General features: G+C 52.3%; 3 protein-coding genes across 3 annotated transcripts in view; 1 reads left to right on the top strand and 2 right to left on the bottom strand.

Moving 5' to 3' along the window:
• The window catches only part of VOLCADRAFT_105271 (uncharacterized protein), a gene marked incomplete at its 5' end in the record, with an annotated part of 4,803 nt that extends 1,355 nt beyond the window's left edge, over window positions 1-3,448 (bottom strand). Inside the window, 7 exons of the mRNA XM_002951808.1 lie at window positions 337-463; window positions 723-967; window positions 1,321-1,458; window positions 1,880-2,184; window positions 2,509-2,539; window positions 2,876-2,955; window positions 3,436-3,448. Coding sequence (XP_002951854.1) covers window positions 337-463; window positions 723-967; window positions 1,321-1,458; window positions 1,880-2,184; window positions 2,509-2,539; window positions 2,876-2,955; window positions 3,436-3,448 — 939 coding nt within the window. The remainder of the gene's footprint in view (window positions 1-336; window positions 464-722; window positions 968-1,320; window positions 1,459-1,879; window positions 2,185-2,508; window positions 2,540-2,875; window positions 2,956-3,435) is intronic.
• A 706-nt stretch (window positions 3,449-4,154) lies between these two features.
• Window positions 4,155-6,650, top strand: VOLCADRAFT_105270 (uncharacterized protein; the record flags this gene model as incomplete). The annotated part of the gene is made up of 7 exons (XM_002951900.1): window positions 4,155-4,197; window positions 4,561-4,622; window positions 4,805-4,946; window positions 5,427-5,507; window positions 5,590-5,618; window positions 5,703-5,879; window positions 6,488-6,650. 7 exons carry the CDS (start codon window positions 4,155-4,157, stop codon window positions 6,569-6,571), a joined length of 618 nt encoding a protein of 205 aa, XP_002951946.1. The 3' UTR covers window positions 6,572-6,650.
• Window positions 6,651-8,141: 1,491 nt separating this feature from the next.
• Window positions 8,142-11,275, bottom strand: VOLCADRAFT_105269 (uncharacterized protein). The gene is made up of 6 exons (XM_002951807.1): window positions 11,011-11,275; window positions 10,787-10,850; window positions 10,225-10,551; window positions 9,961-10,017; window positions 9,584-9,729; window positions 8,142-9,372 (listed from the first exon to the last, which is right to left on the bottom strand). The coding sequence occupies exons 1-6, from the start codon at window positions 11,101-11,103 to the stop codon at window positions 9,292-9,294; spliced, it is 768 nt and encodes a 255-aa protein (XP_002951853.1). The 5' UTR covers window positions 11,104-11,275; the 3' UTR covers window positions 8,142-9,291.
• Between the last annotated feature and the right edge of the window lie 448 nt (window positions 11,276-11,723).

The raw sequence follows: 11,723 nt of genomic DNA, 5'->3' as shown, positions 1-11,723 counted from the left end.
TGGGAAGGGGGAAACCCTGATAACCCTAAAATCGGCCATATGTGTATGTGTGTGTGTGGGGGGGGGGGGAGTAACCATCTGGGAAATATATTTGGCGGAAGGGAGAGGGGTGTGGGGGGAAAGAGGGGCCTTAGGGTTTTACTGCCGTACTCCAGCCGCAGGACAGTGCAACCCTTCCGCTAGTTCTTACATACGTGGGAAGGGAGAGCAGGACAAACGTAGGTAGGCCGAACGTATGGCAAAAGCATAGCACATGCGGGGGAAAGGGGGAGGACCGGGGTGGGTGGGCCGGCATGCCTAAAACACACACACACACACAGACACACGCACGCGCACCTGCCGTTCCAGCAGCGCCCGCTTGTCGTCCATGGCCTTGGTTCCCGCCCGGTTCGCTCGCGCCATCACGGCCGCCTGGATGGCTTCCGCCTGGCCGTCGCGAGCCCGCTCTTGAGCCAACATCATCCTGTATGCATGTGCGTATGTACGTATGTGCGTATGGCGGGAAGGAATGTGTGACATCTCAGTACGGAGAGAACCACGCGACACGCGAATGACGGGGACCCCGGTCGATACACATGTACGACCGTTTAGGAGGAGGGGTTTGTCCCGCACCTCCTCTCACCCTCTCCCCCCCAGTCACCCATTCTACTCCCCCCTCTTCTCTCTCTTTTTCCTCCCTCCCTCACACAAACACAGACAGACAGACACACAGATACACTCACTCCGCCATGCGCCGACTCGTCTCCGCGTCCTGCCGCTTCTGCTCGAGCTCCGCCGCCCTCCGCTTCGCCAGCATCACCTCATTTTCGACCATTGTACGAGCAGCCGCCTCCCTAGCATCCAGCGCCGCCAGGTACGCCGCCTGTCGCTCAGCTTCCAGCGCCGCCACCACCGCCGCGCTCTGCTGCTGCTCCTCGCGCCGTTTGGCGGCCATGGCGGCGTCCTTCGCGGCGCGAGCTTCCGCAAGCTGGCGATGAGTGTGAGGGGATTTGGGCGGTTTGGGGGGAGAAGTGGCAGGGGGTTGAGAAAGGAAAATGTACGATACACACACACACACACACGCGCGCACATGCCGTGAAATCCACAACTTGCACCACTTCGGCCTGGACCCCTATTCCGGCTCAGGTTAATTGACACACACACACACACACACACACACACACACACACACACACACCACACACACACACACCACACAAAATTATTCCTGATACTCAAAATTAAAAAACACGGATTATGATAACTTGCACAACCAGTGAGGATTTCCCCCCCACCCCCCCACCCTCACAACCCTCACCACCCTCACAACCGCAACCGCACCGTCTTCTCCCTCTCCGACTTCTCTTGTAGCGCCGCCACCCTCTGGCTGTCCAGCCGTTGCCGGGTTTGAGCTTGGTGGAGCAGCATGGACGCGTTCACTTCATCGCGCTCGGCCAACTTAAGCTGCTCGGAGGCCGCCTGGCGTAAGGCAACATAGGATGGGGGGGGGGAAAAGAAGAAATCAGGTTTAAAAAATCGAAGGAAAAATGTGCGTCCGAGTGCGTATGTCTGCATGTCTGTTTGTCATGATACAGGCGAGGGGGTTAGGGACTGAAGGATTACCAGACAACACCGACTTCACACGAACTCGTTTTTTTTCTTTTTGCCTTTCATCCTGTCCTGCCCCAGCACAAACCAACCTCCGCACACACCTCCACACCACGCTAAATATTTAATCACGACAAGAGGCGGATTAAGAGACGACTCCCAACCCACTCACTCATCATCAACCCTAAGTTTAACCCGTCTGAAACCCTGAATGTATATGAGAATGAAATCCTTTAAAACCTGAATGAAAACCTTAAAACCTGAATGAAAACCTTAAAACCCTAAAGCCCACCTTGATCTGGGTCAGTTGCTCCATCTGCTTGTCCAGCGCGGCCTTCTGCCTCGCCTGCGCCTCCCTGGCCAGCCGCTGCTGGACCTCCTTCTCCTTCATGAACAGCGCCACGTCCAGGGTGTCGATGAGGGCCCACTCGCTGCCGCCCACGTTGGCGCGTCGCTCCGCCGCGGCGGCGCAGACAGGCAGCTGCTCCGCAGTCGGAATGAACACGGATCGAACCTCGCCGGGAGCGGTTAATTGGGAGGTGCGGTTGAGGGCTTCCAGCGCGGCTCGGTGCTGGCGGGTGGTGACACGCTGGGTGGCTGTTGAGGGGGGACCGGGGTGGGGTGTGCGTGTATGTATGTATGTATGTATGTATGTATGTATGTATGTATGTATGTATGTATGTATGTATGTATGTATGTATGTATGTATGTATGTATGTATGTATGTATGTGTGCGAGGAGGGGATGGCGCGTCAGTGCAGTGTTGGAGGTGGTGTTTGGGGGGTTAAATGTTGGGAGGAGGTGAGGAAAGCGTTGATTCTTCTCCCGCGGCTGCGGCGGGTCAGCAGCCGGTTTCGGCAGGCAAATGGAGTGACAGACAGATGGACAGATGGGCATCTGGGGATTTGGATACGAGCTCACCTGAGCTGAGTCTCGTTGGGAACTCCCTTCTCTCCGGGGTGATGGTGGGTCCAAAGTACTCGGGCGGCATGGTTTTATGTGTGTCGAGGGAGGTATCCCGGAAGATGGCCGGAGCCCTTTGGTGACGGCTCTGAATGGTCGTTGTTATTATTGTTGTGTTGTTTTGGCGGGGATGAGAAGGGAAGAGGGGAGAGGGAAAAGGGGGGAAAGACGAACCACGAAAAGGGGGACGCGGAGGGTGGGGAGGGGACGGGATAAGTTTAGAGAAAGGAGAGTTGGCAATTGGCACGCCAGGGGGCGAAAGGAAGGGGGCGCGGGAAGGCTGGGCTGGGTTTACCTGGTTGCTGTTGGGGGAGAAGCGACTTACCCTTCCTTTCGATTCCTCCTTGGCCTTGATGGCCAGCAGCTTGCCAATTTGCTCGCCCGATGTGGGCATTTCTCGCAGATCTGCAAATTAGATTAACAGCGTGCATTATGCATGCGTGCAACCGGGAGGTCGGAGGCGATGGAGGACAGGCAATTGGGTTGCAACGTCTGCCCGCCCTCTGCGCGCGCGATGTGCGCCGATTCATCGTATAGACCGTTAATAAACCTCGGATGACTTACTTTGGTGATTAGATGGAGCAGACGACTTTGCTTCACAGTAGGGAGCGATGTTACAGCAGGAACGAGTCACCGAGCTGAGGCAAGCGTGCTAATTAGGATGAACGCGACGTCCAACGCTGTAAGCTGGAAATAGAGCTTAGCAAGCAAGCTCCAAGTACTCAAGCCGCTGCGATTAACTCAGCTGCGTTTTCTCGAGTTTATGATAATGCGATATGGACAGCACAAACAGGAGTAAGACTGAGGCTCTTGCTCAAAGAAGTTTTGACTCTATTCCACAAGGGAAGGTTAGAAAAGCAGTCTGAGGACTGTCGACTGACGTACCCGACGTGGGCATATAGGGCTTTCCTAGTGGCAATACAATATGAGGTATAATGAACCATCAGCATAGTTCCAAGCGATATTAAGCATCTGTTTGGATATAATTGGTGCACTGGTGGGCTTGGTCGTTGACAGTTCGCTGCGGTATGGGACGTAACCTAATGCATAGGAACGGCAGACTCTATTCCATCAAATGCTATTCGCCTTGCCTTCCTATCAGACCTCTACCCTGCACCGATGGGTCGGGACTAACAGTGCAAGCACAGGCACACCCTTAGAAACGGATCAAGGCTGCTATACGAAATGAGACACGTGATAATTCAGAGGATTATAAAAAGCTGCTGACGCCAAGCGCCATTGGGTCTTGGCCCTTGAGTGTCGGGTGTCAGGTGTAGGTTTGCCCCGCATGGGAGGGCTACTGGGAAAACTACCATGCAGCCTCGCTGTGCTTAAGGGATCCTAAAACGGCGCCACGGCGCAAAGGTCAACATAGCACTAGCATGATAACCTTGCTCACATGATGTTTCTGTATCGGTTATATGGGTCGCGACAGCCGGAAAAAGGACATAACATATCCCTGGTATATCTTAAAACATGTTTTAAGCATAATAGGCCATCATGCGGGCCTTTAGGCTTACTGCAACGCGTCTATCAGGGGTCCGAGCAAGGAAGCGAGCAGTGCCATATGCGGGCACGATATTACCTCCTTACAACACCGTATCATGCTAGTACAGATTTGCATAGGTTATTACGCCTACCACGCAGGTGTGTAGCTGAGCTTCGTGTACGATAACTCGCGAAGACTTGTCGTCTACGAGGTCAAAGCTAAGCGGCCTTTAATAACAAGACGCATAATCAAGTTACCATAGTTTCATCATAGTTTTACCATATTTTTATTATAGCTTCGAAAGCTACTCGCCAATCAAGGAGATCGCTGACGTATAATACCTGAAAGTCGGCAATATGCGACCCGCGGCACAAGGCGCATGGAGCACCGGCTTGTGTGAATGCTGCGCATCACCTGGTGGCTGTGCTACTTGTTGTGAGTCTAGCTTCGCTTCAAACACCTCCCATGCTCCTAAGCTTCGCCTCTAAGGCAGCTTTACCGTTGGTTTGCTTTCAACACAGGTTATGCATACTGGTGTCCATGCTGTCAATATGGCCAAAACGTTGAAAGGATGGCCCCCGGAGTAAGTCAGCACCTTGTCCAATTGGTTTGCAAATCAGCATGCGCCTTTGACGTTTTCCGACTTTCCTTGCCAGAGTTAAGGCACCACCCACACATGCCTCGTGGGTGTTCTCGATCAATTTTTCAGCACATCTAACGCACCCTTGTCGACAAAGCTTCCACTCCGCTTCTACAATGCCACAGGAAGTGTGCTGCGGCGGCAACTGTTGCGGGGCTTGCTGCTGCTACTTCCTTATGTTGGAGTTGGGGCTCTGCTGCTTCCTCCATTGCGGGGCACGGAGCTGGATTCGCAACAAGTACGGCATCCCGGGCGACGGCTGCCAAGGTATGTTACGCGCCGTATGCCTCGAGTAAAACGCACAAAAGCGGCGGTCAAACTGCACCACACACACACACACACACACACACACACACACACACACACACACACACACACACATGGCACACACACACGCGGCGATGATAACGCACCCCACCCCCTATTCCCACATACACACCTCTGCCTGCCCAATCTCCGCACAGGTACCGTACCCCCTTACCGTATCGTGTAACGTAGGACCATTGAAAACCCGACTTTGAGCGCACATGATAACCCCCCTCCGCATTCTAACCCAATTTTTCCCTTCAGCCCCCAAACGGACGGAGACCTCCTATCTGTCAAGTGATTTCCACTGGGTGAAAGGGGCTTAGGCACCCCTTTCTTCCTCCCTTTGCCTTGCTTTCGGTCCCTCACTGTCTCATCCCCCCCTCCCACCTCCGTGGAAACCTCCGTGCTTTTTGGTTCTTGCTTGATGTATGTCCGCAGATTGCTGCATCGCGCTCTGCTGTTCGACCTGCGCCATGTGCCAAGAATATCGCGAGCTCACCATCCGCCACGTACAACATGGTGAGTTGTCGTATTGACGATCATTCTCATTCTCAATTCCTCTCCATTTTGCGATGTTACAACACCGTGCTGTGTTGGACAGGTGGCAAGGAGATGGCCGCAAGCAACCAGGTGAAGCCAGGAGCCCCCGCCGCCCCCGCCGCCGCCGCACCACCGCAACCGGTAATGATGGTCGCACCTACCGCCCCGCCGCAGCAGCCGTACGCTCAGCCGTACGCACAGCCGCAGCCGTACGCTCAACCGCCACCACAGCCGTATGCTCAGCCACCACCGCAGCCGTACATGCAGCCGTACGCGCAGCCACCCCCGCAGGCCTTTGCGCAACCAGCTTATCCCCCTCAGCCGGTGTATGTTGCCGCGCAACCGGGTTACGTGGGTGGACAGCATCGTAAGAAGCGTGGTAGCAGTAGCAGTAGCGACGAGGAGTGAGGTCTACATGCAGCGTTTATGGCGCTAAACGCGGATAGACGGTGTGCCTGTCTGTCTGTCTGTCTGTGTAGTGGGATGCTGGGACGGGGGTTGAACGAAGAGGGGACCCCCCCCACTTCAGGTGATTGCCGCTGAGCCAGCCATCTGAAGTACCTTCTCTCGTCGTCATGGTCATACCTTATCGTTATCGGACGCGGCTTAGGTGTCCTTCGGCCCTGGCAAGTCTCCTTACCGACGCGGCGTGAAGCGAGATTTTGGGGGTTTGCCGATTACCGCTCTCAAACCCTACAACTGCACAGTTGTGACTAATGCTGCGTGTGTGATTCCTGAATGGTGTGTGGTGTGTACGCAGCGGGGATTGCTTTTTAGTTATCTCTGGTTCAATTGTTCAATCATGGCGAACTGTAGAAAAGTTGGATGTTTTTTGGGGGTGGATGTATAAATTGAATTTTGCAAGTTTGGCAGAACCAAATTTGGCAGGTGCCGTGTGCAGCAGCAGCAGCAGCAGCGGAGGTACCTTCACGTCTGCGGCACCTCATCAACACCACCAGCTCGACTCAACAGCGTCCACCATCACCATCATCGCCGTCATCGCCACCATCATCATCACCATCACCGCCAAATTGCTCGGTTGATTTTGGCGAACTGTAGGGGAGTTCGGCTCACACCTACACCTACATTTGCGTCCGTGTACCCCGCGCGCGTGACGTGCGCGCGTCCGTACGGATGTCTGGCTAATCCTGGCGGCGCGCCTTTTCAGGACAATTTCCTTTTCTTAAGAAGGGGAATTTACGTGAAATGAAGTACGAGGGAAAAAATGGCGGGAAAAATTACACTTACCGCACTCTCAGATAGAGCCTCGTGTTTCATCTTTTGTGTATGGTTAAATTATCTGAGCCTTTTGTATGTGAGTCTATTTGTACGCGTGTTATTGTATTTGCATGTTTTTGCATTTATTTGGGAACCTGGGAATTGTTATATATGACGCCCCACGACCACGACACCTCTATTTCCTCCTTTCGTACCGCTGGCGACATGTACGGCATGTACGGTGAGCAACTTTAAACTGTAACGGCGGTTGGCTGAAGGCCTATTTGGGACAAGGTAGACCTCTCCAGGACCACGTGTAGTATCCTGGGTATCACGGGATTGACATCCGCCGATCGGTTCTTTTCCTGCGATAAGACGTGATACAACACCACGCAGCTGTACAGGGATACTTAACGGAAAGCAGGCAAGCGAGCAGTTGGAATCCAATGACCCAGTTATTGTGATTTGTGGTTGCCGGATATCACCCAGATCTACCTGTCCTGTCGCTGGTGTGCCTAAACCTGGCGTGATATGCTGTGTGCAAAACCGCTTTTTGCTTGGCGGTATGTGCGTGTGTATACGGGCACATGGGCGGGTGGGAGGATGGGAGGAGGAAGAAGCAGTGTGTGTGTTGTAATGCTTTGCTCGTGCGTGCCTTGTACCGCGAGCTGGTCCAATATGGCATCAAGATAAGCAAGGCTGTCTGCTGGCTCAAATTCAGAATTGATGAGCCTTGCTGCAGGATTGAATTTATTTTTCACTGGAGTACCAGTAATCGGAGGGATGTCCGTTGTGGGGGACACGACAACATGTAATGCCTAATGACATCATGATGTCGCCGTTTTTTATATTGCAAAGAAGCGAATGGAGACGGAGAAAGGGCAGGAGGAGTGCATTTCTTAAGCTGTGTATACTACTCTAAGCTTGGGCTCGTATGTTAGTGCTTTTTACTTCATGCCACAAGATTACTGTAATTTCATTCGTCGCTCATCAACTCGCTCTGTCCATCAACCACCCTTCCATTACCCGCCCTTCCGGATCGCTGTGGGGGCTGATGCCGTACTTGGGTTACTACATTGCGCCTTGTATGAACGAAGCACATCTATTCAGGCAATTTGTCTTTCCCCCTTTGCACGCGTTCTTAATGTAGGACATGCAGGAGATGATAGGTGTGCACGTTATTTACCAGGTAGCTTTCAAATAGCGCCCGGACCTATGAACGTGTATTCTTCTGAAAGGGGGTTGACGGAAAGCGCGGCTATCACCGCCGACATCACCATCACGGCTTAGGCCTCATGCGGCAGATGGCTCGTTACGTGCACCTTGCGTTCTGGTATTACATACCTCTGTCCCTTATTGCACAGATACTTGATGTCTAATAAGAAGAGGATCTGATGACCTTGCCATAGGTTACAATTACAGGTCATGCTGCTGTTTGCTTGTTGTGCTTCGTTTATATAAAATTTGCGGACATCTGCGTACAAAATTCTTCGGACGGCAGAAGGGAGATTGGGCAGTGGCGGTTGTTGTTTCCACTGGTAGATGCGATGATATGAAAACAACAGGTGACCTAACTACCCTCCGTCCGTTAGCCGTGCACTCCCCCTGCCTGTCAAATGCAAGTATGCAAGAGCCAAATTGGACCACAACAGCCGAACTGTCATTAACCGTACTGCCGTACATGTCGCTGTCAATGTCTGCGAAAGCCCCCCTGGCGATGCATGATGTGCCACCCATGCAAAAATAAGATTCTCAGAACCTGATTTCAGCTGCAACTGCAACTGCACGGAGTAACTATCACAATCCGCAATAACGCACAAAGATACAGCAACGGATACACAACGCTCGCAGGATCCAACAACCGCAATCAGAAACAACTACAGATGAAAAAAATCCAACCCCAGAGATCACACTAAAGGGGGTGTTTCCACAAAGGATTAACATCCCGATTTGAGTCTATTTAGCCCTCTGTTCTCCATTGATACCAGCCTAAACGGCAAAGTTGTTGGCGAAACTTACCTTTCGTTGGCCCCCATATGGAGCGACCTATTCGGTTAGATCCTACCAAGGACTTCCGTGCCCTAATCCGTGGTGTTAATCCTTAGCGGAAACACCCAAGTAGATTAGCAATGTGGACATCGACGTCGATGCGTCATTTGCCATCAATAGCATATTCATTAGTTATGGAAAGGTCTATTTGTGTCATAGAAATCTATGTCAAATGGAGTTTATATGGTTTATATATTGTTGGAACCTCACACATTGCCGGTACTTCGGGTACTGGGCGTTCTAGCCGTTCTAGCATTTCGCCGCCGTCGGCGTTGATTCGCGTGCTGAGAGCCTAGCCCGCAGCTACACTCGTCTACAGATGCTCTTGCTCTTACCGATCATTCCGTCTACCGATCATTCCTCCAAAACAAAGACAAATGAACTGCCTTGGGAAATCCAGGAAACTCACTATCATTAGTTGATCCAACAAAAGCAATGAATCGGATAAAACGCTTGTGGAGGATTGCATGATTCCTTGTTTAAGGATAATTCAATTTTAGAGGCGGCAGGCCTTGACTGATGTGCCGTACTGCTTGAACCCCGAAACTTGGGACATCAGATAGCAGTAGTTGGTGGTCTGTATGCACCGACAAGGGAGGGAGGGGGGCCGGAATGGCGGCGGAATGCCGGGAAACAGCTGTTAGACGAACAAAGAAGAGAAGAGAGCTGGGGAAAATTAGGCAATTAAGGGCCGTGGTGCGCACCAGAGGAGCGAGTCGTACCCGGTGCTTCATTTATATTGCTGTTTGAAAGGACTTAGGGACTAAGGCAACTCATGTCTGTCATACCTTGTAAAAAAAGCCTTGGCACCGGGGATCTGCCAGACAATAGCCCCGGCACTCCTCAATGTTAGCAGCCGCGCTCTTCTTGGAGCTCAGATGGATCTTGGAGAGGTCTACCCCGTAGAGAGATGTGTTGTCACGGCATGTGAAAACTACGAGTACAGGTTGAGGGTGCGAGGCGGCAGGAAACGCATTGGCGTGTTAGCGACGTGATCATGAAGCAACGCCGACTTTTAAGGCGCTTTAGGGGCACTCATGCCCTTCATTGACGCATCAACTCATTAAGCGATGGGATTGATGAGGCTATGGGGGATCCCCAGATGGCCGTAGAAACAGTTGGCCACAGCGGGGCTGGGCAACAGTGAGGGAGATATGAGCCGTACCTGGCGGGGGTGGTGGCGGCGAAGACGATGGCGGTGGGCACGGCACGTTCAGACGAGCTGTGAAGGGTTGAAGGGTTTGGGGTGAGGTGTGCCGGGTTTTTGGTGGGTTTGGGTCCAGGGGGAAGGGCAGCGTGGGGATGATGGAGGGGAAGGAAGGGTGAAGCGGAAACTAGCGGGCATATTCCGCCTCCTACACCCTGCAGAAACGTCGTGTGACTTGCGTGTGCAATAATGGAGCCGTCACAGGGCAAACAAGGCACTCACGGCAGTATCCCACGCTGAAGACGGAAGCTTTGTTAACGCCGCCGCAGATGTACGGCGCAGTGCCATTTTCTTTGCATTCAATAGGGCAACCTTCGCCATCAAGAGCCCATCCGAGAACAGCCGTGCTGCCACCATAACAGCTGGTAACGTTGAAGATCGCGAAATTCGAGAGACCGGCTTGAACGGCTGCGTTGTAGCAGTCGAGAAGGGCCACGGGTGTCGTGCTGCCTAGGAGGAGCTGAGGCAACGGCGCGGCAGATGGATCGTCCACGGGGGGCAACAGACATCCCTCGTAGCAGACCGCGTCCTCTTCAGACGACGAAGGGTCTGTCAAGGTCAGAGAAGGGAGAATTGGGACGAAGGATCAAAGTTGAGAAGAGATGCAGACGGATATGTGGTGTTTCAAGTATCTGTTGTTGGTGTTGCGCAATGTGATTGCGAAAAAAATGATGATTACAAAATATACAATTCCGCAATCAGGATCCAGTGTTCATGGGTCGTTCCGATAAGAAATTTGTTTTTAGATCTGTTGTTTGCTAAAATATATAAGCGGAAAACCCACCTCCTGCGAGCCTGCGGTCTTTCGCATGAAGCAACGATTGCGCAGCTGCAGCTGTCACATCACCCTGTCAACAAACGCCAGCAACACAGACCTTGTGAATAATAAGATGTGGTACAGACGCGACCTAAGAGTTTACCATGGCGTTTGAGCACCGGAACTGTGAACATGGGTCCATGTCGCGAAGGGCAGACAAAAAGACAACTCAGCCTGACATTCGTACCGACCTTGAAAGGTTCCAGACGAATGCTCTCCACTCCACAGCTCAGTGCGATTACAGCGACCAACAGACCAGCTGAGAACAAAAAGCGCCCCGCCATTATCCTGATATCGTAGTCGAAATCTCTGGCAGCTCTTTGTGCGGTGCACTTATTTTCAATCGGTGATAATTCCTTCCGTGATATACGGATGAGAGACTGGGACAATTCAACTGAGCATGTACATACTAAGTGTTTTTTCGGACTTCACCTGTACCAGATGACAACGATTTCTGGAGAGCCACAGCTTAAATAGTAAATTAACAACTATAAGCCATTAGCCTGTTGCCCGACTTCGTACACAACATCGTTGTACGGCTACTCAGAAAGAGCGGGAGATGCATGTTGCAGATGCGCAGCCAGCGCAATCCTAAATGAACTGCAAATTTCGAAAACTGGAACGTAGGGTTGAAATGAATGCGCGAATACCCTGCTTTCGTGTGGCTCATTAAACGTGGTAGGGCCTTCGATGTATTTTATAACCTGCCGTTGGTGGCGCAATTGTATCTCGCCGTTACACTTCACTCGAGCAGAGGCGTTCGATTCTCATGTAACAGGAAGAAGCTATCACGGAGTTAAAACCCAAAGATATTCTGCTCATGCACTGTTCAGTCGTTTAAAGGTTCACGGAGATCCGGACCCAACTCACCGCAATTTTGCCTTATTCGCAGGAAAGGCGGTAA

This window comes from Volvox carteri (genome assembly GCF_000143455.1).
Source record: "Volvox carteri f. nagariensis unplaced genomic scaffold VOLCAscaffold_26, whole genome shotgun sequence".
Classification (NCBI taxonomy): domain Eukaryota; kingdom Viridiplantae; phylum Chlorophyta; class Chlorophyceae; order Chlamydomonadales; family Volvocaceae; genus Volvox; species Volvox carteri.
The sequence above is the reverse complement of the archived record's forward strand: the minus strand, read 5'-3'. Positions and strand labels throughout refer to the sequence as shown.